At 37.4% G+C, this 17,352-nt stretch overlaps 2 protein-coding genes and 2 long non-coding RNA genes across 6 annotated transcripts in view; 2 read left to right on the plus strand and 2 right to left on the minus strand.

Moving 5' to 3' along the window:
- The window catches only part of foxk2a (forkhead box K2a), a 22,428-nt gene extending 16,583 nt beyond the window's left edge, over positions 1-5,845 (minus strand). For both annotated transcript variants that reach the window (XM_083556977.1, XM_083556976.1), the window contains exons 1-2: positions 4,620-5,845; positions 2,288-2,482 (exon numbers count right to left, since the gene is read on the minus strand). In XM_083556977.1, coding sequence (XP_083413103.1) covers positions 2,288-2,482; positions 4,620-4,906 — 482 coding nt within the window. In that variant the 5' untranslated portion in view covers positions 4,907-5,845. The remainder of the gene's footprint in view (positions 1-2,287; positions 2,483-4,619) is intronic.
- On the plus strand, positions 3,318-6,628 carry LOC310734677. The gene is made up of 2 exons (XR_014536114.1): positions 3,318-3,773; positions 3,846-6,628. It is a non-coding gene; the product is annotated as an uncharacterized lncRNA (long non-coding RNA).
- The window catches only part of wdr45b (WD repeat domain 45B), an 11,643-nt gene continuing 289 nt past the window's right edge, over positions 5,999-17,352 (minus strand). Inside the window, exons 1-11 of one of the 2 annotated variants that reach the window (XM_083556996.1) lie at positions 17,214-17,352; positions 16,605-16,679; positions 16,235-16,252; positions 12,905-13,006; positions 12,291-12,378; positions 11,155-11,249; positions 8,076-8,266; positions 7,898-7,983; positions 7,708-7,809; positions 7,447-7,568; positions 5,999-7,288 (exon numbers count right to left, since the gene is read on the minus strand). The exon at positions 17,214-17,352 is cut by the window's right edge and continues 271 nt beyond it. In XM_083556996.1, coding sequence (XP_083413122.1) covers positions 7,182-7,288; positions 7,447-7,568; positions 7,708-7,809; positions 7,898-7,983; positions 8,076-8,266; positions 11,155-11,249; positions 12,291-12,378; positions 12,905-13,006; positions 16,235-16,252; positions 16,605-16,679; positions 17,214-17,280 — 1,053 coding nt within the window. In that variant the 5' untranslated portion in view covers positions 17,281-17,352 and the 3' untranslated portion in view covers positions 5,999-7,181. The remainder of the gene's footprint in view (positions 7,289-7,446; positions 7,569-7,707; positions 7,810-7,897; positions 7,984-8,075; positions 8,267-11,154; positions 11,250-12,290; positions 12,379-12,904; positions 13,007-16,234; positions 16,253-16,604; positions 16,680-17,213) is intronic. The other variant, XM_083556997.1, reaches the window with a different exon arrangement.
- LOC310734678 lies at positions 14,970-15,826 on the plus strand. The gene is made up of 2 exons (XR_014536115.1): positions 14,970-15,422; positions 15,542-15,826. It is a non-coding gene; the product is annotated as an uncharacterized lncRNA (long non-coding RNA).

Consider the following 17,352-nt stretch of genomic DNA (forward strand, 5'->3'; position numbering starts at 1 on the left):
CTTTTTTTTTATGTTCAAAACATAGTTAAAAAAAACTTATTAAATGTTATAAAGTGGTGGACCGCAAATTTGTTTAGTCTGCATCGCACTTGTAAAAATAAAATAAGTCAAATCGAACGCAATACCCTTTTTATTATATTGATTTAAATATAGATCCATATCGCTAGATATAAATAAAAATATTGGCAATGACAGAAAGTGGATCGAGTAGCACAGTGTCACTCTCTAATAAAAAAAAAAATTATTAAATAGTAAAAAATAAATAAAATTCAAAATTAAATAAAAAGTGTATTGCATTAATTAGATGTATTCAATTTCATTTTATCTTTATAAGAAATAATAAGGGAAAAAAAAAAAAAAAAAAAAAAAAAATGGAACTGGAAGCTTCTATCCCTAAAACAAATTCCTTGTAAGTGCAAACATACTTGGCAATAAAGCTCTTTCAGATTCTGATTTATTTTTTGTATTTAAACCTAGCAGGCATTTTATAAAAAAATAAAATAAAAAAAAATGTAAACTGTTAATATTTGTAAAAATGTTATAATAAAATAATAATACAGTTAATAAAAAAACAAGCGATTTTGTTTTGCGTTTCCCCCTAATGCGTACAATCACCATATATAAATTTATAATTGAGGACGTTTGCATACTGCTTAAATATAATAATAAATACAAAGTTTGAGGCTTAAATTAAAGACCCCCATCGTGTGCATGCTCTGTGAATACACATGAAGGTTCCTCCGATAATAAGAAACAGCTGCAAAGCCAACTGTCTAAATACTGGGACGATTGCGTGAAACACACTTGAAATACGTTCCTGTTTCACCGAGTCGTGAAAGCTGCATCCTGGCTTCAGGATAAAGAAACGTTCCTGGTGAAAGAAGCTCTCGGAGATGACGGTTTCCACTCCCTAAAATATATATATCTGTTATGACTTTCCTCAAAATGAATCAAACCCTGACAGCGCTGCAGATGTTTGAACGCCGCTAACGTGACAGTTCGACACGTGAAACATGAGCACTGTCAGTGGACATAAATAGTGTTTTTTTTTTTTTTTTTTTATAAGATGTGAAACGCCGCAAGAACCCATAATCTACTGTAGGGCTGAAACGATGCCATGAGTAACTTGAGTAATTCGAATACAAAGAAATCGTCGAGGCAATGCCTAAGCCTAACCCTTACCTCAAAGCTTTGTATAGTCCATTTAACTACACATGGTGCACTGTGTTTCCTCACAGACCATTATTACTAACACTGAACCCTGCAGTGATCTGGACATGGAGGAACCGCGAGAAAACAGAGAGGGGTGAGGAGAAGATCTAAAGCTTGTTTCTAGCACATTAAAAAAATAAATAAATAAAAATAAACAAAAGTTTGCCTAATTCTGACTTTTTTTCCCCCTCGCAACTCCAGCTTTATTACTAGCAATTTCGAGTTTTTTATATACGAAATACGTTTCGTATTTCTTCCCCTAACCGTACCGAAATCAAACTGGGAATTTTGTGTACCGGTACACCCCTAATAACCTAAATAATTCTGGATATGGTATTAAATGCTACACAATGCTTAAACATTGATATTGGCATATACGCCAACCAAGCCGCCAAACAGGCATAATGTTAAGACCACCCGCCTAATATCGTGTTGGTCCCCCTTTTGCTGCCCAAACGTTCGCGATCCGTCGAGTATAACCAGCATGAATTTCTTCAGCAGGACCACGCTCGCTCTCCATGTGCATCAATAAGCCTCGGACGCCCGTGACCCTGTCGGGGTCTGACCACTGCAGACCGGGTCTCTATCCAATCGTCTAGCTAGCGCATATTTAGTACTTGTAACACTCGCTTAAATCCTTACACTTGCCCCTTTTTCCTGCACGTCAACTTCGAGGACAAAATGTTCACTTGCTTCCTAATATATACACTAACGGGTGCCGCGATGAAGAGATAATCAGTGATATTCCTGGTCGGGTTTAGTCTTTCAGCTATTAAACCCTCTGAGACGCAATCATCTGACAGCAATGCTCAGAATCACATGGGTATCTAAAGATCCGAAGAGAGTGCATAAATACATCCATTGTTTACTTATTCTAAATTACAATAAAATAATACACTGTTAGCTAGCTAGAAATCTGTACACAGATTCAACATAGAATTGTGTTTGGAGAAAAATATATCAACAAAGCCTCCAAAGCAACTGTAGTTCCCATAGTTTGCTCTGGAAAAAGGTCGCTGTAATATCAATGAGCATGAATAGGTGCGGAATATAAATATGGACGGTGATAATGTACCTGATTGTCCCGGTGGGAGAGGGCAGAGGACTCATCAGGTGGGCAATGTTATCTGGAATGTTGATAGTCAGGGGGGAGATCTGGGGCTGGACGGCTTTCACTGGGGACTCTGGGGCGTTCCTCTTATCTTTCTTGTTGCTGGACAGGGCGGTGAACGTGATCTTGATGTTTGTGCTGGGGAAGCGAAATGTGCACCTTCGAAAGAAAGAAAAAAAGAGGGATGACACTCGTAGATCATTTGGACATGATTTCTTGCAACAAGTGCTATATTGAGCAAAACAATCAAAAATCAATATAATAATAAAAAATAAATATGCAGTACTGCGCAAAAACTTTATGCCAAAACCATCGTCGCTTTAAAACGGCCTTGCTGATGCAAAAACATGAATTTAGATCGTTGAAATTCTGGGATTTTTGGACGTTTTCCACAGCAGTCATTTAGACATGAAATTGGAGGCCAAATACAGGTGTTAGAAACATTCATTATGGTTCCACTCCAAGATGTTTCCACAGAGACTGCAAAACAATGTATGGTCATTACCATGCACTGGAAATCCAATGTATAGTAAGAAATCTTTTTGCACAGTCCTGTATATAATCTTAACCATTCGCATGATCAAGTCTCAAAGTAGCAGAGAAGTAAACAAGGCACGGGCCCAATTGCCATGCAGTAACAGAAGCCACAAGTATCTGTAGTTTATATATGGACACCAGCATGACCAGCTTACATAAGGCATATTCCTTTTTTTATGAACACACCAGATTTATTTGAAGAACAGCGAAACCTTTGAAGACCGATCCTAGACCAGCTGGAACTCGATGACATTTAGTCTGCTTCGTGCATTTCGTAAACAAAAACATCGCATGGCCAAAAGATTGTGTTATTAGTTATGAGCTTTACTGATCATAACTTCAATCACATCTATCAGCCATGAAAAACTATGGTATTTCTTATACAAAATTAATAATAAATAAATAAAAAACAAAGGAACAACTTTGAAAGGTTTGAGTGGTTTTGTGAAAGCCTGAGGTCAATTAAAGAAGTCCATTTTGAAGCAGTAATCTCGATTTTTCAACCGATCAATTGTAAGGTAGGAATATGTATGTTTGCAAATCAATCGATTTTAAAGCAGGACTCCAGATTTTGCACGAATCAATTGCAAATACAATCTGTATTTTTGTACCAAGCAATTGTAAACAATAAACTGTATTTTTGCAACAATCAGCTTTAAAGCAATAATCTACATTTCTGCACCAATCAATTTTAAAGCAGGGATCCAAATTTTGCACCAATCAATTGCAAAGCAGTAATCTGTATTTTTGCAGAAGTCAATTTTAAAGCAGCAATCTGTATTTTTGTACCAAGCAATTGTAAACGCTAATCTGCATTTCTGCACCAATCGACTTTAAAGCACTAATACATATTTTTTCACCAATACATTTTAAAGCAGCAATCTGTATTTTTTCACCAATCGATTTTAAAGCAGTAATTTATCTGTATTTTTGCACCTAACAATTGTAAACAAATCTGTATTTTTTGCACCAAGCAATTTTAAAGCAGTAATCTGTATTTTCACCAATAAATTTTAAAGCGGCAATCTGCATTTTTTCACAAAGTGATTTTTAAAGCAGTAATCTTTATTTTTGTACCAAGCAATTGTAAACAATAATCTACATTTCTGCACCAATCGACTTTAAAGCAGTAATCTGTATTTTCACCAATACATTTTAAAGCAGTAATCTGTATTTTTTCACAAAGTGATTTTAAAGCAGTAATCTGTATTTCTGCACTAATCAATGCTTTGATAGTCTGGATACACCAAGTAAACACAGATTAGTACAAGCACCAGATTTAGTCACAAAACACGACCCTCTTCCGGCACAATTTCCCAATAAAATGTAATTTAGAGGATGAGAAGTGATGTGCAGTGCTTTTTGTTCAGGTTAAACGACAGGAAAGGAATCAGGGATTGAATCAGAGCGTCCAGATGAAGATGTGAAGGGGTTAAAGGACAGGATGTCGCCCTGAAGATAATCACTTTCACTCTTTTACATTCATATCAGAGATCTTTTCGATCATGTATACAGGGAAGACGTGTTCTCCGGGATGTGGATGTTGTGGTGAAGGGGAATATTTTGGTGTGAAGGAAAAGGCGAACGAAGACACGCCGGAAACATGAGACGTGTGTTGGTTTCGACACGTGCTGCGGCGCAAAACAAAACAAAATAAGAACAAAAATCCGCGGGGACAAACAATGCGTGCATTTGTGGATCTTTGGGTTGATTGTGTTTTTTTTTTTTTGTAATCTGTTGTAGTTATAAAGGATCTTACACTCGGGGAAGCTGGAGAGGAGGAGCCCCGCGTCTCTGAAACACCCCGTCCACGAACACCCCGTTTTTGCCGAGGCACCGCAGGTAGAAGTCGCCGCCGCCGGCGCCGTCCTCGCCGGCCGTGAAAATCTCCAGGTGCCTCCGCGAGATGAAGCTCGAGTGACCCATGCTCACGTCCACCGAGCCCTGCGACGAGTTGCGGCCGATGGTCACCGAGCGCTTCTTCATCAGGTACTCGAATTCTCGGCCCTCGAGCCGGGCCACTGCCGACCCCGACGTCCCCGCCATCTTTTTTTGTGTTTTTTTTTCTTCTTCTATTGCCAATAAGTCCTTTTGACTTAAAATGCCGGTTCTTTTGTTTTTTTTCGGCTGATGACTTTTGGTGCTGGGTGTAGAAATCTTTGGGGGGGAACAATTTGGCTTAGGGGGAATCAAATCAGAGGATGGATATGAAAACGGAGGCGCGTGCCAGTGCGGGGACAGCGGCTCCAACCCACCGCCGCAACAGAGAGAAAGAGGACAGGATAAAACCGTACCAAACAAACAACTGGGGCGGGGCTAACGATGATCGACGGTGTAGCGAGCCAATCGCGTTTCAGGTGATGTCGGCGATGCGGCTTCTTACTGGCCAGAGCCGGAAACTGTGTATGTGCGCGTGTGTAATGTGTTGGGGTTTGGTTGCACCGGCAGGCTGACACGCATGTTAATGGTGTGCTGTAGGAAGCAGCTTCAGTGGATTGTTAAACCACTTACTTTAATATAAGAAGAAAAAGACGACCAGAATAAACAAATCAAGTATAATAATAATAATAATAATAATAATAATAATAATAAGCATAACAGTTCTGGTCATCCTGATTACATTAGGAAATACATTACTATCCTACATTCTGACCCCATTGACCGTTTGCTCTGTATATAATAATATTTCTGAGAGTGAACTAGACATTACATCAAAATATTATTTTTTTGTCCTTTATCTGGTCTTGACAATATACCAGGGCACATGATTGGGGATTATAAGATGTTAAACACAAGTACTAAGTAATGGTTTAGTAATTAACTGCCAAGAAAACAAACTAAACAGATTTTTTTTGGTGACTACTGTGTCATAAAAAAAAATTTAACATTTCTAAAGTGGAATGCTTAAAGCCATAACACCTTTATTAGCCCTGTTTTGCCCAGAGCCTCAAATTAGTCTTTTTTTTTTTTTTTCTTACTATAAAAGTAAATTCTGTAATTAGTAACTAACCCATGAAAAAAAGAAATAGTAGCCATTGCTAGTCTCAGAAATGTCATTGTTGTAGCTACTGGTGTTTTTGTAAATGTGCTGTGGACACCGCAAACACAGCACAAACAGCAAGCGCACAAACCATTGAGTCGATTTTACAATCGTGTTTAATGTGTTACATGATACACCGTGAGCTGTGTATCCCTGTGTAACTCAGTCATGGCGTTACATTACATCACAGCATGTTTAACGCTGCAAAATAAAGTGTAATCACTTTTACGTTTACAATCACGACAAACGCAAATAAGCTCGTATGCAACGGAGTTGGAAAATCTGAAAAAAAGAAATGCGATTAAATGAATACAGTTCAAGCATATAGGTGTTACCGTTGGGCACTTTGGTAGAGTTTCGCTCAAACATTAGTAGGGTGAAAAAAACAAAAAGATTGAAATGAATCCCATTCTCCCATCTCTCTCCTTTCCCAGCTGCCCTACCCACTTTAACGACGACAGAAAAATTACAACCCAAATTATCATTTTTGTTTGTTTTATAAGGATCAATTTCTGCTTTAATAGGATGGTTCTCTGTGTCTGTGATCTGTAATCCATTTGTGAAACGCACATGGCTATTAAATGCACGTATAATTAAAATGCACTGAGCAAATACTACATTTGTTCTGAAGGATTCATTCTCAACACGTGATAAAAATGAAGGAAAAGTGCACATACATGTAATCAACAACGAACGAAAATTTAAAATAAACCATATCTACAATGTAATTGTTGTTCTGTTGTACTGTAGAATATTGTTGCAGTTACATATGCCGAGCATTGTTTTTTCTTTTCTTTCTTTATACACCGTGTAAAACAAAATCTAACGCTACCAATGTTATGCACATACATTAGTGTGACCGATGAATAAGCGTACGCTCGATCTTTCCTCTTCAGTAACGACAGAGGCACTCACTATAGTAGGTTAGTTAGTGGACAAATTTTCTTCAAACCGACTTTAGGATTATAAAACAGCAGTTCGTATGGAAGACCTTTTAAAAAGCAACTGTTTTCATTCAAAAAATTGTTTCCCCTCTTCTCACTCCACCGAAATGACTGCAGTCCGTTTATTCATCCACCTCTTCAGTTGTCAAGAGTGTCTTTTGTGTTCTTTAAAAACTGGCTAGTGAGATTACAGATCTCTTAGTCTTCCTGCATCGGGGAGTCACTTAGTCAGGAACGCCACACGCGGTTGTTCCTCTGACAGTGTTCAAATTGTCAGGGGGAAAAAATAAAGACAAAGAAAAAAAGAAAATCAATTGAATCCAAGTATGGCTTGTGCTCAGATCTTCTCATCAGTCATTTCCAAGAACTGGGCATATACATCCCTGGAACACTCCCCTTTTTGGTTGAATAGGAACTTGTAATAGCTGCCATCAGCACAAATGGCTGGATGAGGAGGAGGAAAAAAAAAGGTAATGATTAGTGAGTGTGTTCAGAAAGTCAGCGAATGCTTTACATTGGAAATTATTTACCGCAGCTTCATTCATGCAAACTAATAAACGAGCCTTTAGCAGTTCAAAATTAACCAGACAGTTCCTCTTTACCTATGACTGCATTGGGCTCGGTTCCAAAGGCACAGACGCAGGGTGAGCCAGATTGGACCTGGAACTTTGAGAAACTCCACTTGGAGCTGAAATACTTAGGTAGGAAACTGGCTGAGGCCAAGCTGTTTAAAAAGAAAAGAAATAAATAAAACATAGGGGTAAAGAAGCAGTGAATCTGCAAGGAGATTATTACCACTATAAACGTGGTATTATTACCACTATAAAAATATCTAGAAAAGACCATCAAATTTTGACCCACACCTTGACTGCTTGTTCTTTTTGGGATCTTCTGCAGCAAATATGTGGACAGTCCCATGATCACTCGACACACAGATGAGAGATGCATCCTGGTTGAAGTTAATGCTGCAGAAACATAGGCATTAAATGTTACTTATGACAGACACCTGAATTGTGTCGTTTGCCTTACAACATAAAATCATTGACAACTTGCCAATATATGTTGGCAGTCTGCGATCCTCGTCTTAACTCCTGAATCAGGTGACCCGCAGAGGTGTCGAATATTCTGATCAGAGTCCCCTGAACAACAACAAAAAAATAATACATACGTAATTATACATGGCTCAAAATCTCCATGCTTGTAGAAGAACTTCCACACATCTGTGTCTTACTTTTTCTGAAGCCGTGGCTATCCGTGTGCCCTGGAGGTTAAGGGCGATGCAACATAGAGCTCCCTCGTGGGCAGGGATGTCCACTGGAGGCCTCTCTGTGTTGGCCAGGTCTACTATCTGCACGTGTCCAGAATGGGTGCCGGGAAATGCGAGCAAAGAGTTGTTGCTGTTTGGACACAGGACGCACAGACCTGCAAAGATAATAGACGCATACTGCATCAACTGTCTGAAAATATATTTAAAAAAGAAAACAAATATTTAGTTACCAGAAAGACAATTTTTCTAACAAAAAACAAACAAAAATAAAACTTCAAAATTCAACAACATGCAAAATAACTATTGCTGAAAGGATTCCTGAAGTGATTCGAATACAAAAAAAAAAAAAAAAAAAAGCATCAAGGCCAATTCTTTGCCTTTGTGCTTTCATTAGCACGGTTTCCCCACGGACCATTACTGATGCACCACCTGCTAAACTCTGGAGCGCTCTGGACAGGTAAACACAGAAGACGAGGCAGAAGGAAAAATGGAGGAACAGGGAGAAAACAGCAAGGGGTGAGGAGAAGATTCAGGACAAAGAAAACAACAGAAAGAATCCTAAGTTTATTTTTCTAAAAAGGAAACAAATTAGTTGTTTATTTTATAGGATTACTCGATTAATGGATGGAATAAATCGGTAGAATACTGTAGTCTTCTTCTTTCGGCTTCTCCCATTAGGAGTCGCCACAGCGGATCATCCGTCTCCATGCCCCCCTGTCCTCTACATCTGCCTCTTTCAACCCAACTACCTGCATGTCTTCCCTCACCACATCCATAAACCTCCTCCTTGGCCTTCGTCTTTTCCTCCCTCCTGGTGGCTCCATCCTCAGCATTCTCCTACCGATATACCCCATGTTCCTCCTTTCCATGTTCAAACCCTCTCAATCTCGCCTCCCTCACCTTGTCTCCAAAACGTCCTACATGCGCAGTCCCTCTAATAAACTCATTTCTAATCCTGTCCATCCTCATCACTCCCAATGAAAAGCTCAACATCTTCAGCTCTGCTACCTCCAGCTCCACCTCCTGTCTTTTACTCAATGCCACTGTCTCTAAACCATAAAACATCTCAGGTCTCACCACAGTCCTATAAACTTTCCCTTTCACTCTCACAGATACTCTTCTATCACAAATCACTCCTGCTATCACTCTTCTCCACCCACTCCACCCTGCCTGCACTCTTTTCTTCACTTCTCTAACACACTCTCCATTACTTTGCACTGTTGACCCCAGGTACCTGAACTCCTCCACCTTCTCTATCTCTTCTCCCTGCAACCCCACCATTTTCAATAGTTTATTCGCTTCATTTCACAGCCTTTCTCTTGGGTGCGTTGCTAAAAGTTGTGTACGTTTTGATTAGGAGTTTCTATCCAAACAAATTTCAGCCATCATCTCATTTGTTGCCAGGGTCAGTTTCACTGAGAACACTGCAGACATCCATTAGCTAACAATTCATGTATCTTGAAGCTGTTGCTTTAATCAATCAGATTTCATCATTCTGTCTCGGAGACCCTTTAGAACAGACATGGGCAAACTACGGCCCATTGGGTTTATTAATCCAGCGCGCCGAACGTGACCAAATTCTATTAAAATAGGTACAGGTAAACCTTGTTCAATTCACCTTTCCCCTGTAATGCCCACATTTCCCCTGAAGATGTCGCACTTCAGCTCCATTGACGTTGTTCACGTGCAATTCTCTCTTCTTCTCTTAAGAGAGCTTAAGCTGATACTCTTTAAAAACTGCGACAGTTTCTGACAAACACCTCGGATCTATCCTGAGAATTGCCACAACAAAACTTACTCCAGACTTTGATGAACTGGCAAAATAAGGAGTTCAACAACACTGTTCCTACTGAAACTGAACTTTAGTTTTTTTGCTGTGTTTATTGATGTACTGGCAAAAAAAAAAAAAGATCAACAAATTGTTGCTTTTTTGGCACTTGATGAAACTGAATTTGCCAAATCTCTAATGTTATGTATGTATGTGTGTGTGTGTGTGTGTGTGTGTGTATATGTATCACCCGGCCCCTTTATCAAATTTTAGAACCCATTCTGGCCCGTTAGTCAAAAAGTTTGCCCATCCCTGCTCTAGAAGGTGTCCAAAAACATCAGCATTTTCACATCTTTTGATTGGAGAACACGCTAGTCAGAGCCCACAATCTAAATCTGTAGCAAACTGCACAATCTCAAATATAGTCATGTGGATTTAATACTGTTCGATAATTTCACAAAGATTGACATAGGAGAAGAAATTGATTTGGTCAGAGATACACTTACAAGGCCATTTACAAAACTGAATTTTCAAGAAAGGCTGAACATCATGAGGAAAGGTCAGTCAAAACAGTTTTTTCATGAACCATATATACTTTTTTCTTTCCTGTAGAATCTGCATTAAATAAATAAATAAATAAATAAATAAATAAAATAAAAATAAATAAATTATTTGCCTTCATTCCAAATCCCCAGGAAAACCTTAATGCACGGGGAAATGAATTTCTTTTTTTATAAGGGTTAATTTGATGCTTCTGTAAGAGATGATGTATGTGGTGGTGAAAGTGAAAGAAGACTTGCTTTAGTAATGCCATTCATGCTTACAGCAATGAGATACCTGCATCTGTGATGCCGCTCTCTGTTTTACTGTGTTTTATTATAATATTGATAGTTTGTAACCCTGTAGTGATGATGTTAGTAAACGGTGGACTGATTCAGAAAGGCCTGTGTGTGAAATGCACGACCCACTATTGATGTACACAAGAATAGATTGTCTAAAGTAAACCTTGATTGATCAGCTTTAAACTGTACATTTAGTAATAGTCAAGATTTATATTTGGCTTATTCTGGAAAATTTAAACAGTAAAAAATAATATGATGGGAAATTCAACTGGGCCAACAAAAATGCTGCTTAAAAAAAAGAAAAAAGAGGAAGAGTGAATGTGTGTCTATAATAGCTGCACAGCTGCATTAATGAAAGTGTTAGCACATACTACACTTATTACTTGTTACTACCAATATTACAATACAATTTAAGTGTGAAATGGAGACATACCTTTAGGGTTGTAGCATGTTTCAAACACATGCAGCTGGTGAGGGTTGTGTGTGAAAGTGAAGACTTTGATCATTGAATCCAACACCACCACAATTCTGGGGGGAAAAAAATAAAATACAAGAAACAAAACACAACAAAATCTCATACATCATATACACAAGTGAGCTGTAATTATAAAGTATATATAATTGAATATACACTATATGAGCAAAGGAATTGGGGACACCTGATACTTTTTATCCATATACTGTTTTTTTCCCTAAACCATTATCACAACACTTAAAGCCAGCCTTATGAAGATATGTTGGTCTGGAGCTTTGACCTTAACCGTGAACACCTATGTGAAATAAATTGGAACACTGACTGTACCCCACTGTACCCCAACTCACCTACATCAGTACTTGACTTTATTAACACTCTTGTTGCTGAATGACCACTAGTATTCACAAGCACACTACAAAATCTGATGGAACATCTTCCCAAAATAATGGACTAAATATAAAATAAGTTGTTCAAAAACCAAAGACGACTCTTATGATCAGGTGTCCACAAACTTTTGTGGCTGTTAAATATCAAATAAACCACAAGAAACTAACTACTCTAGCATCTTAAAGTTTACTGTCGACTCGTTCTAAATCATCTAAATCTTGTTAGCACAGATGGGAAATATGCCTCACTTTCATTTGATATGAGGACCACCAATAAGCACCACTTGGTGCACCAGCAAATAATAATGACGGCATAATTAACTTAATTTTAATCCTGACTTTCCATGAAGTTTCCTCTAGTAATCATAAATGTATTGCGATATGGAGGAATTTTGCAAAAGGGCAACTAATGTTTAATAATGTTAACACTGGTTCTGCTTTCTTTTTTTTTTTTTTTTACAGCTTTAAATTACTAGAATATTTCAATGTACAATGAGATATAATGCCATTTCCTGGTTATTTAAAATGAATCGCTTGCTGGCGACTCTTGACCTTTTCTTGGTGAAGAGATCTAGAGAGCAGGAAGTTACTTTCAGCAGGGAAGAAAACATATCCGGACTTTCAACTGGAAGAACGCTCTTTCCTTTGCAATGAGCTGACAGGAGCTTTAATGATGCTCATGAAAGGCGAGTTAGTAAAGACGAATACCTGTCTCTTCGTAGCTTAACAGCCTTGACTTCTGTAGAAAACTCAATCTCAATCACGGTCTTTTTCTTCAGGTCATCCCAGATCATCACTAATGTGTAAAAAATAAATAAATAAAAAAAAATAAAAAAGATAAAAACAATTATGTGGCTGTAAAAACTAGTATTGACAAACATTGATTTATAACCCAAATTTTTTAAGAACAATGATTTGATGCAATTTATAAAAGAAAAATCTAAGACTAATTACTGTTTATTTTATTTTTACCTATTGTGAATATTATTATTATTATTGTATTTATTAATAAGTAATAGACATATATGTTGCGCTTGGCTGAGGACATGGTATATGGTTGCCTCTGGCATGCAAACACACAGCTAGGATATTTAAAGATGTTTGTTTTTTGTTTTTTTTAATACATTGTTATGCATTCTCAAAACAGTTTTTGCTTCGAAACAACTGAAATCAATAAAAAAATCTTAACTAATAATACTGACTTCAAACCAATATGAAAAAATGTTATTGTGCATTTTCTTTCAGTATACTGAATTTCAGAATAATTGTAATGTGCAGACAAATTCAATATGCAACTTTGCCCATATTGTGAGAGAACATACCTTTATTAGGTGGATACTTGGGTTTCTTGCCTCCTCCGACGAGTGCAAGGTAGTTGCATCGAAAGAGCATCTCAACATGCCCGACTCCACCCTCGAGAAACTCTGTATGCAAAACACACTTCAGTCATGTAACAGGACCACATGTTAAGCAATTGATGCTCTATCAATTCAAAGCAATCACATATAATGCAAATAAGTTTGCAATTTTTACACACAAAAAAAGTGTTACTTTCACTGCCAACTTTTTAATTTAGACTAACAAAATTTGTAGTTCATGCCTCTACCTAGAACTGTTACAAATTACATGAACAATATTTTAGTTGCCCTTCAGAAGCATGTGCCTTTAATAGGTAATTGTGTTCAGATTATAACAGAGTCTGAAGATCAAAACTAATTGGATTACCAATCCTAATTCACACACACTGGAAGCATTTAGAAATATTTACAGTCACTACATGGTTGAAGTATGTGGACACATGGCCATTGCACCAAAGCCGTTACAGTGAAGTGCTTAATTAGCCAGATTTTTAATGTTCCAACCTCCACTTTTCTGCAAAGACTTTCCAATGGATTCTAGAGCAGGGCTGTGGGGATTTGTGCTCATTCAGCCAAAAGAGCAGGTTGGGTTTTGATGTCAGACGTCTGGTGTGCACTGTCTCAGTTTATCCCATAGGTGTTCATTGGTTTTAAGACTAGGGCTCTGTGTAGGACACTCAAGGTCTTCTACTTTAACCTTGCCAAACCATGTAATTCATGAAGCTCACTTTGTTCAGAAAGGCTTTTTTTTTAATTACGGGACATGTCTGGACCACCTAAAAAATAATCTTAATGCTACAGGATGAAAAGATATTCAACATCACTCTGTGTTTTTAACTTTGTGGCAGCACTTTAAAGGGAATAATAAACACGAGGTTGTGAAGGTCAGGTGTCCACAGACTATTGGCCTTTTAAAAAAAAAAACAGAACAAGCTATTAGTCACAGAAATTAATGCTCCACACCATGAGCTCTCAGTAAAATATATATGGCATAAAAAGCAATGCGTGAACTCGACAATTTATATAAGCTGCAGTGTGCCACACAAAACAGAGTCCACTCTATATCTGAATTTCAAGCCCAAAATCAAGTCACCTGCCCATAAATTTGAGTTGTGAATGATCATTTAAATGAAATCCAGGCCAACAATTCACTCTGGAACAGGATAAACTGCTCCACAGTCTAAAAGCCTTTTATTCCAATTAGCCTCACTGGTGAGTGGTTTTTTAAGGCTACATAGTGTTTACTCCAAATCCCTAAAGTGTGGAAATGCTCTTACTTTTACTATTAAACACAACCATGAGTTCTTTTGATTAGTCCAAAAACTTGTGTTTGTGAATGGCCATATAAATGAAATCCAGGCCAACATTATCACTCTGGAACAGGGTAAATATGGACTCATCAGACCATGATACCTGAAACCAGCTAAACCAACAGACCATCATTGAATAAGCTACGGGGCACCACATGAAATCAGTCGTGAGAATTTCGAGCACAAAACTGAGCACAAAACCTTTTTATTGCGCAAATTTCTGAAAGAAAAAAAACAAACAAATAAGAAAAAAAAAACGTTTTGTAAACAATTGGCAACTACACAATGTAAACAATCCCCTTTCCCTATAACTGCAAAATTTTGACTTAACAATTGAACAGAATGCAAAAGCATACATAATATTTAAACAAATAAATAGAAAGTGTGTGCAACATGCATTAACGTAAACTACACAGTATTCAGATAAAATTTTAAAGGAATTTATAAAACAAGTGCATCATGGTGAAGACTTCTTTACCAACTGAACCTTCACGAAGACTCCCACAAAAAGTTCTGTCCTGCTCCCGCTCCCTGCCTGCAATATTTAAGTTTTGTCCTTATCGTTTTATTTTTAGTTTCGTTGCCATTGTTGCGTTTGTGCAGTGGATAAATACAGTTTTTGTTTATATATATATATATATATATATATATATATATATATATATATATATATATATATATATATATATATATATATATATATTTTTTTTTTTAGACCGTTTTGCAGTAGTCCAGCAAATAATTTTACTCTCCCACAACCCACAAGTATTTTATTGCCTGCACCCGCATTCATCAATCAAATCTTGTCCCGTGCTGCACTCGTTTCAATGTCTTTCTATCCATCTTCACCGTCACACTTAGTAACACATACAGCTGTGCCCTCACCAGTGACCCGCAACAGAGAAATGCGGTGTACTAAAAATGAATATCATAACAAAAATAAACATCTGTATTCGGTATGAACCGGAATACTGCCTAGTGCTAACTCAAAGGGCAAAAAAAATCCGGCTGGGACAGGATAAATCTAAACACATCAGACCCCATGACCTTTTTCTATTGCTCCAAATTCCAAACTTCATGCTCCCTAGCCTACTGAAGGGTTTTTTTTTTTTTTACCCCAATTGGCCACACTGATAAATACAGGTAGTCTTCTACGTTAAGACGATCCAATCGTAAGTAAAAAATATTGGAAGTCAAAGATGGTGCTATGACTGTGACAGCGTGATTTATAATTTTAATTTTTTTGCTCTAAACTGAACGCTTTCCTCTTCCTTTTTTGAACTACAAGCAGGAGACATACCTGGTGCTTCGAAGACACGCATTTACCACTAAAATTGCTTACATCGAATAATTACATCGTGCGCTCCTGCCTGTGCCTGTTGCATGAATTTTTTTTTATATTTTAACAATTTTGTCGTATCGCTATCGTAAGATCGAAAAAGGTAAAGTATCTTTAAGGCTACGCAGCTGTTTAGTCTTCAGAACTTTAAGCCTAAAATGTAGTCACCCACCCGAAAAAAGCTGTGAATGCTCATTTAATTGAATTCCAGGCTACGTAACTCTGAAACTGTGTAAATTCAGACTCACCAGAGCATGTGATCTTTTTATTAATCGCTCCAGTGTCCAAACTTTATGTTCCCTAGCAAATCGAAGCCTTTTTTTCCTCCAATTAACCTCAATGATAAGTGATTTTAAAAGCTGCTTTACAATTTGATTTCACCAAATGCTTCACTCAACTCATCATGATCATTCAAGATTTTCTTTTCCAACCACAAAGTGATAATGATGATTCACCACGAGAATTTCTGTGGAAAATTAATGCTTCGCACAACACTTTTGTGAAAATATGACACGAAACCTTACGATTTGAAGCAAAACCCATTCCTCTCATCAGTCGTCTGTGTTTCGAGCCTAAAATGAAGCCAACCACACAAAAACCTACAAGTTGTCATTTAAAGGAAACCCAGGTTGTGAGATTTCTTACTTCGTTCCCCCGCCATGTCTGAAATGACAAATATAGGGTGGAAAAAAAAAAGATTATAAATCTGACAACAGCATGACCAGCTTACTAAAGATACTTTGGAGTATATTTCAGGGGGATCACACCGGAAAATCATGTGCTGGACTGTTGTTAACTTCCTTATGCACCCTTCTGCATCTGTATGTATGTGTATGTGACAAATAAAATTTGATTTGATCTTTTTAAAACACAACAATGAAACGTTGGCTGTATTTAAGTGTTATCATGACGTGCATATCAGTCAAAGTGAAAATATTTCTTTCCTATTCTGCAGAATGTACAATGAATCAGTTCAGTGATCTGTCAAGTCACAATGTCGATCCCAAGCAATCACCTTGTTTTTCTTTTTCTTTGAGAGGATCTGTGTTGTACACCCTGAAGCCATTTTCCATCCCGCATGCAAAGCATCCTGAAAACGGACAGAAAACCAAATAATAAGACCCAAAACATTTTTTACGTTATTTATATCTATAAAAAAAAAAAAAAAGCACATCCAGTATGTAGCATGATGATATTATTATTATTAACACTTCCCTATGAAATATATAGACATTCAGGTCGTTTGCAAACAAACGTCTTACAAATCAACAAACAGATATTGTTTTCTTGTGCAATTTTGCGTGTGTTTTAATAATTAAAAAGAATATATTATAAAACTTAATGGTGTAAACAAACCAGTTAGCTTGCTAAGTAATTAGCAAACCATGGAAAAACTTTAAAAAAAAACACATAAACGCAACTCTTGCAAGTGTTTTTTTCCCATCAAGCTACGTTAAATATTGTATTTCAATAAGTAAAAATAATTAATTAAACATTAATATTTTATATTCCCTGGGTCGACCCCGAACTAGCTAGCTAGCTAGTCGAGCGTTCATGGGCATAGCATTAGTGGTGACGTTAGTTAGCTTAGCTTGTCTCTGGAAGAACAACACAAACATCCTACCGTGATCTTGGTTGAATCCAGCATACAGAAGTCCATTTCCGTGAGGGTTGGTTGGCAATAAATTCATTGTTCCTGGACGTTCTTTAGCACGAACCTGTCAAAATGACCTGCTTGAATGGGAACTGAAAGGACACCATTC

This window comes from Silurus aristotelis, assembly GCF_946808225.1.
Source record: "Silurus aristotelis genome assembly, chromosome: 12".
Lineage (NCBI taxonomy): Eukaryota > Metazoa > Chordata > Actinopteri > Siluriformes > Siluridae > Silurus > Silurus aristotelis.